At 37.6% G+C, this 8,122-nt stretch overlaps 2 protein-coding genes across 2 annotated transcripts; one reads left to right on the plus strand and one right to left on the minus strand.

The window, feature by feature from the left end:
• Positions 1-705: 705 nt before the first annotated feature.
• LOC134668039 (tubulin alpha chain-like) lies at positions 706-2,563 on the minus strand. Its single transcript, XM_063525486.1, has 5 exons — positions 2,411-2,563; positions 2,128-2,341; positions 1,565-2,037; positions 1,130-1,486; positions 706-1,036 (listed from the first exon to the last, which is right to left on the minus strand). Exons 1-5 carry the CDS (start codon positions 2,417-2,419, stop codon positions 779-781), a joined length of 1,311 nt encoding a protein of 436 aa, XP_063381556.1. The 5' UTR covers positions 2,420-2,563; the 3' UTR covers positions 706-778.
• A 595-nt stretch (positions 2,564-3,158) lies between these two features.
• On the plus strand, positions 3,159-4,178 carry LOC134668021 (3-oxoacyl-[acyl-carrier-protein] reductase FabG-like). The gene has a single exon (XM_063525461.1). The coding sequence runs from the start codon at positions 3,304-3,306 to the stop codon at positions 4,066-4,068; it is 765 nt and encodes a 254-aa protein (XP_063381531.1). The 5' UTR covers positions 3,159-3,303; the 3' UTR covers positions 4,069-4,178.
• The last annotated feature ends 3,944 nt before the right edge of the window (positions 4,179-8,122 follow it).

An 8,122-nucleotide genomic window follows, 5' to 3' on the forward strand; every position in this document is an offset into this window, starting at 1 on the left:
GATTCGCGCACGAGTGTGGAGGAGGCTTTTGAAGTACAATTAAAATTGCAAGAAATGTCGATAGTTTATCGATATGACTTTATCGACATGGCTACAGCAACGTGGGCCTCATTGTTAATCGTACACTAAACAAAAGTGGCAACAGTGACAGCTCGCTATGACACCGTCTATATATATTATAAGTCTATGAATGGAAGCGCTTGGTAGTGTTGCCACATAAAAATATATCGATAATATTGCCCTTATTGTACTACTGTTATCGATACTCAATGAATATCGAAAATAAATAAAACTTGGCAATATTACGCAATATATAGTTGGTCAAGCAGATCTTGTCAGTAGAAAAAGGCGGCAAATTTGAAAAATGTAGGCGCGAAGGGATATCGTCTCATAGAAAATTTGAATTTCGCGCCGTTTTCTACTGACAAGATTTGCTTGACCAAGTATAATTATATATAGCTGGTCAAGCAGATCTTGTCAGTAGAAAAAGGCGGCAAATTTGAAATTTGTAGGCGCGAAGGGATATCGTCTCATAGAAAATTTCAATTTCGTGCCTTTTTCTACTGACAAGGTTTGCTTGACCTTCACCATCTATATGTATATTTGCAGCTTTAAGAGTACCACATGCTTGGTGCTCACCCTTATTAAACCAATAATATCCTATGAATAAATCTATTGAAGAATGAGTAATGAAATCTATGTTAATGCATTTCAACAGTTTATTTACGGCACATTACGCCACCATATACCATATACCAAATGTTTTGAATCATTATAATCAGCTTTCCATTTCTGCATAATCATTTGACAAAGCTTTAACATTCTGAAGAGCATTTTTGAATTCACCCTCTTCCAGTCCTTCGCCGACATAATGATGTACGAAGGCTCGTTTAGCGTACATCAACGAGAACTTCTTTGTTATTCGCTCCCAGGCAACTTTGATGGCTGAAGAGTTTGATACCATAACGACTGCTCTTTGCAAGGCCGCTAGATCTCCTCCAGGAACAGTCAACGGTGGCTGATAGTTTAATCCAATCTAATAACAGAACAAATATAATGATTAAGAATACATTCCTTCTTGATTATGAGTATTATGACCTTCATCGAAAAAAAACAGACGCGCATTCACCTTAAATCCAGTAGGCGACCATGAAACAAATCGAATATTTTTCATGCTTTTTATTTGATTGATAGATGAATTGATATCATTTGGGTTAACATCTCCCCTAAATAACAAACAGCAAGCCATGTATTTTCCAGTTCTGGGGTCACATTTGACCATTTGGTTGGCCGGCTCAAAGCAGGCCATCATGAGCTGGCTTGTTGACATTGTCTCGTGGTAAGCGCGCGAAGCTGACACGAATGGAGCAAAAGTAACTAAGGGGTAATGAATTCTAGGATAAGGGATCAGATTTGTACGGAACTCCACCAACTCCACGTTTAAAGAACCTTCAAAACGCATAGATGCCGTCATGCATGAAACCACCTGTAATTCACAAACGCATTAAATATTAAAAAGCTCGAGCAGAGTTTTGCCTATCATTTAGTATTTTGTATCAAGCACCTGAGCTATCAGTCTATTTAAATTCGTATATGTCGGTCTCGGCACATCTAAACATCTTGCCAAAATATCATACAAAGCTTCGTTATCAAAAATAAAGCAGACATCCTCGGTGTTCATGCAAGCATGAGTCGTTAACACTGCATTGTAGGGCTCCACAATTATAGGAGATATTTTAGGAGAGGGATATATCGCAAATTCGATCTTGGACAGCTTCCCATAGTCTTTGACCAAGCCTTCTAGCAGTAATGCAGTAAAGCCTGATCCAGTTCCTCCACCGAAAGATCGAAAGATTATGAAGCCTTGGAGATGTTGGCAGTCTTCTGCTACTAAGCGAATCCTGTTCAGAGCCAGATCAATCATTTCTCGACCTACGCCAAAGTATCCGCGTGCAAAATTACTTGCAGCATCTTCTTTGCCGGTAATCAAACTGTTCGGGTGGAACAATTCACGATATGCCCCAGTCCTAATTTCATCTGAAATCAGTAATGATAATAAACGGGTAGGTAGCTAGGCAGTGAGTTAAATGCAAGAACTTTTCGAAAGTAATAAAGTTTGCTTTCTACCTATAGGAGTTGGCTCCAAATCAACCATGACTACTCTTGGAACAACTTTCCCAGCTCCTGTTCCACTGAAAAATGCATTGAAGCCTTGGTCGTCGTTGTCAGGGTAAGCCATTATGCCGTCAGGTCTAATGCCATGTTCTAAGGAGTACAGTTCCCAGCATGCATTCGCTATTTGCACACCTGCCTGCCCGATGTGAATGTGGATGACTTCTTTCTAAAAACATTGTTGAAGAAAGTAATCATGTTGGGTGCAAGTAAGTCATATTGTTAGTCTTCTACTCACAGCTCCCATTGTTTAATTTATTGTTTACACTTGAAATTTGGTCGGTAATATATTTTTTTTGTATTTTCTACATTGTTTAAATTTGTTTACATTATAAAAACGTTATCAAATGATATGTCATTGTCCATATGTCAATCTTATCTAATGAAAACAACATCCATTAGGCTATGGCGAATCTAAAGAGCCTATAAAGCAAATATGAAATATCGATTCAACCTCAGACGGTACAATCGATTATGCTTATTCCGATCCATGAATCTAGTATTAAACTGGATTGGGCATGAGTGGTGGGGATAACTGACAGAACGGGATAGTCTTATGTATCTTTCAGTAGGAGTAGCAGCGAAAGCGCTATTATTGTTTGTACTTGTCACAGTCTCACATTTTATTTGTTCCCCACCTTTTTTTTAGTATTGATAATGGTGGGCAACAAATGAATTCGACCAATCATAGTGTCGCATTTGCGTATGTTTTGTCCCTCACGGAGGCACGCGTATACCACTTCTATTAGGATGCTACTTCTATGTTCCGATCTCATCAAGTCGCTATTGGTCAAGGTCAATGACATTTATGACATTTACGTGATTCTAATTGGTTGGTTGTCTTTGCGGCAACTTCTCATGAACAGATATTTCAACTTTTGATCGACTTTTTAATTGGTTCGAATTAAGACATTGAAAATTTTACTTCTGGTTGATTAGTCAATTTTAAATAAATTTACTTCACATACTTTCTTGAGTTTCTTGTAAATTAGAACGCGCTGAATATGTTATTTAATAAAACTGTAAACAAGTTTTGTTGGTTATTTTCGTGTTATCTATTTATATTCAGATAAGATTACTACTTGATTCGCCGGGCGCGTTTTAAATCAGTGCAATATTGCCTATTATACAATGAATTTCGCCGGTAAAGTTGTAATCGTGACCGGTGCCAGCTCCGGCATTGGCGCGGCAACGGCTGTGTTCCTCTCGAAACTCGGTGCGAAGCTATCCCTCACCGGCAGAAACGTCGAGAACCTTCAGAAAACCGTCAACGACTGCGATAAGGCCGCTACTCCGTTCTCCATCCCCGCCGATTTGACGAAAGAGAGCGATATCGAGAGTATTGTGAAGAAAACTATTGATCACTACGGTCAGATCGACGTATTGGTAAATAATGCTGGTATTATCGAGACCGGAACCATTGAGAATACTTCCCTGGCGCAATACGACAGGCTTATGAACACTAATGTACGCTCACTGTACTATTTAACCATGCTAGCGGTTCCTCACCTTCTAAAAACGAAAGGCAATATCGTCAATGTCTCTAGCGTGAATGGAATAAGATCTTTCCCCGGCGTCCTGGCCTACAATGTCTCCAAAGCTTCTGTTGACCAGTTCACTAGGTGCGTAGCTTTGGAGCTCGCTCCGAAAGGGGTCCGAGTCAACTGTGTGAATCCCGGAGTCATTTTAACTAACTTGCAGAGGCGTGGAGGCTTAACTGAAGAGCAGTACAAGGCATTTTTGGAGAGGACCAAGGAAACTCATGCTTTGGGAAGGCCAGGGAAGCCAGATGAGGTTGCGGCTACCATTGCCTTCCTTGCCAGTGATCTGGCAAGCAATATAACCGGTGCAAGCGTCCCAGTAGATGGTGGCCGTCATGCTATGTGCCCCCGTTAATGTCTAGAGCTGCCATATTGATTTTTAAATTGTTGTTAATGTTTAAGCAAAATGTAGTCAGATATATTTTTACACATTTTTATGCATTTATGGTACTTGTTATAAACATAATATTTGAAATGATGTTGTTTTACTTGTAATCTCCAAATTTGTCGTAAATAAGATTTTAATTAGAAATGTAGCAGAGCACACTTTATAATAGCAAGATTTATAAATGAAAAGCAGCTGTTTTAATAACCCAGACAAAGCTGACAATTTGATTGGCCAATTTCCTACTCAATTAACCTAATTTATACCAATTTTGTACTAAAATGACAGATTGTAGATACAAAGATTATGTGTGATATAATCGGGGGGCACGGCAGTGCCCCCGCCAAGTCGAGCGCGAAGCAAACACTGCCGTACCATCCTTTACTGGAACCATTTCGCCGCATTTTCAGGCCCCTATTTGAGAACCTCTGGATAAGGCCAGAACGCAGAAATTTAGGTCATCCAGTAAGCTATGATCACATACTTAAAATCCAAAATTTCAGGTCTGTAGGTCATTTAGTTCCGAAGTTAAGCGAAAGCAAAGTTTCGCATTTATGAAACTCACTCATGATCATCAGAATAGAACTAGTACTTCCCATAAACTCAGAGAGCTAAAATTTGGTACAGAGTTAGGGTTTAATGGCCACATAAAGGGAAAACCTAAAAATATTGCAATATAAGTCACGTTTTAAAGATCTAAGAACTGCATAAGTAAGTTTGTAATCCCATATAAATATATGATATTACAAAGTTACTGTTGCAGTTCCTACAAATAGTAGGTAAAGTAAAGGTACACTACGATGTACGATGTGAGTATGAATGAAGATATGTTTAGTTATGATATGTGTATACATAGTATGGGTATGAGTACCCGAAAAGAACGACTGCCTACAAAAAGAGATGAGATCCCATCAAAAACATTACATGTAAAAAGGTGCAAGTCTCGCAACGCTTTTACTACAAAAAAGTTTTGAGATGTAATGTGAAACCAAGTCGGTTATTTTAATCAGTGCCAGGGGGTTTCTACAAAAAGAAGTGAAATCCCACCAAAAACATTCTGTAAAAAACTAGCCAAGTCTCGATGGAGCTGCTTGTTTATCTCTAAAAAGTAATGAAATCTAGACAAAGTCGTGCCAAGTCTAAGGTTCCTTACTGCGATTTCTTTATTATTATAGTTAATGTTGTGTGACTTGGCCGTTGAAGGGTACACAAGGGTACAAAACCAGGTGCTCCATGACACCATTGCACCAATCTGCCATTGCACCAAAAAGAAGTGTTTGTTTCAGGCTCGCCCATACATAAGTATTATTGAAATACGCAGCTTTATCAAGCCTACAATTGACTGGTTATTGAATCAACGTTTTCCAAGTGGCAATTTTCCATCGTCAATGGGTAGCGGTTCTGGCGACAGATTGGTGCAATGGTGTCATGGAGCACCTGGTTTTGTACCCTTGTGTACCCTTCAACGGCCAAGTCACACAACATTAACTATAATAATAAAGAAATCGCAGTAAGGAACCTTAGACTTGGCACGACTTTGTCTAGATTTCATTACTTTTTAGAGATAAACAAGCAGCTCCATCGAGACTTGGCTAGTTTTTTACAGAATGTTTTTGGTGGGATTATAATTACACATAAGAGTATACTTTATTAAAAGGTAGCTTTGAATGAAAAACTACTTAATTCCTAATAATAGTTTAAGTTGTATTAAATAAAAACTGTTTTTAAATCTTAAAATATTTATTACATAATAATCAATACTTAAAGCCAGACTTACATTAATTATCACATTAAACCCAAAGTTCAAAGTTTAACATTCTTAAACTTAAAAAGGTGTATTGGGGTAACTTCCGAAGCAGGGTAATTTTGAAATTGGCAAATATCTATAAAACCAGAAGCACTTCATACTTTAGCAACACGTACGCTACTGCAACACTTACCAAGGCATCTTGCTTATGGCTCCTCGACACGATGGGCCAGCGTCGGCCACTACAAGGCACGCAGCCAAGCGGTAGAATGAGATAGCAATATCACTTGCTCCCTCTAACGCATAAATGCGTCCCTTGGAGTGGCCGGCGCTGCGCTGGCCCGTCGTGTAGAGGAGCCATTACTGTTGCTACTGTAGAAAATGCTTCTATTTTAGTAGATATAATGCCATTTTCAAAATTACCACGCATTCCAAGTTAACACAACGCCCCGCATATCCAAAGTAAGTAGTAAGTATAAACTAAAGCCTCACACCTAAATAAACTCGAGCATCAACAAGTCAATGTGCACTCTAAGTTTAAAGGGGAAAAGTTCCAAATAGATTGTGTGGACTTGTGTGATCCGTAAAAAAATTATGCACTGTGATGCCCATTTATAGACCTGAACTCTAAAGTAATTCATAGGAATAAGGGTCACCCATTGCATTTCACATACTTACATACTCTTACTTCAACTATTTTCTTTTCATACAAATATAGTAGTATACCCTATAATGGGCGTGGAACCAGTAATGGGACAAAAAAACATAATTCCTCTAAAATAAGTATCTAAAAGTAGTTTATAAACACTGGCTGTATATTATCATAAATAAGAGTCCTCGAGCTGTTTCAGTTTGAAGTTTCATTAAATTTGGTTGCTTTTTAAGAAATTGGCGTCAACCCAAAAGTTGTCGTGTCAGTGAAAAAAAATACCACTACGAATTCTTAACAGCTTCGCTAAGAGAGGTGAGTTAATTTATAATTTTCAATTAATTAATACTTGATGAAAAGTAGAATGTGTTTTGTTAGTTGCATTTACCATGAGATAAGGTATACAACACACTTATGTTGTGAGTCCACAGATGTAAAAAATAGTGGTATTTGGCCCAATCCCATTATAGGAGCTGTAAAACTGCGTACCTCCTAATATGATGGGACAATTGACAGAATGATGCTTGCCATGCCATAATTTCATGTTTAAACAATACAGAAGTAAAATGTAGTTACGAAATATGTCAATCAGGAGGTATTCTCGGACTTCGGATAAATTAATATCGTTTTTCCAAACTTTTATTTAACTTACCCTGTTAGTTAGTGTGGGTGTGGGTCCAATCTTGGTAGCTGAATTTGAGCCACTTTTCGATTCCCGATTCAGTTGAAATTTTGTGTAAGTACGTAATTAAGTATGCAAATCGGATGATAATGCAATATTATGCTGACCCATTTGGATTGATCACCCTGTATATTTTATTTATTTATGTAGTTTATATGTATAGTTTGCTTTTTTTTTATTCACTGAATAAGTATATTTCTCTCTCTGCACCAATTGTAGATGTCTGTTTGGCCCTATGGTTGACTGGTAGAGAATGCCATTTGGCATTAAGTCCGCCATTTGTACATTTTTGTATATACTTTGTGCAATAAAGTTTAAATAAATAAATAAATTATGATAACATGACCTTATCTGATGATGGAGACAGGAGGTGGCCATGGGAACTTTATCGCAATAAACCCTAACTAATTGTGTTTGGGTATATTAGAATTGTCTGGATGGATCTAATACAATAATAATTGGCTGTGGAAAGAAAAATACATTCAGCGATAAAAGCTTATACCAAAAATTGATTTTTTTGCCGTAACTTATTCCCCATTTCAATATTTTATACTGATAGAGCAATGTCCATTATAGGGGGCCCATTACTGGATCCACGTCCATTACCGGGGGCCCATTACTGGAGCATTGGTGTCCATGACTGGAGAAAAAAAGCATAGTTTTAATTTGTTAAATATGTGGAAACTAATTGCTGTATCTTTGATACAACACGCCTAAAACATGAAAGACGGGTAGGACTTTCATCTTTTAACACGCTAAGCGGTAGACCATTTACATGTATACGTGAAATATCATAAATACTCCAAATTTCCTCTTAAATGTCCCATGACTGGTGCTGTTACTATACAGTACCTAAATAAAATTAGTATAACTTTCATGTAGTTTAAATGTAAAAATATAAATTAAATTAATATAATTTAATTTGCGTCCAAATACATTTACTCAT

Source organism: Cydia fagiglandana, chromosome 10 (genome assembly GCF_963556715.1).
Source record: "Cydia fagiglandana chromosome 10, ilCydFagi1.1, whole genome shotgun sequence".
Lineage (NCBI taxonomy): Eukaryota > Metazoa > Arthropoda > Insecta > Lepidoptera > Tortricidae > Cydia > Cydia fagiglandana.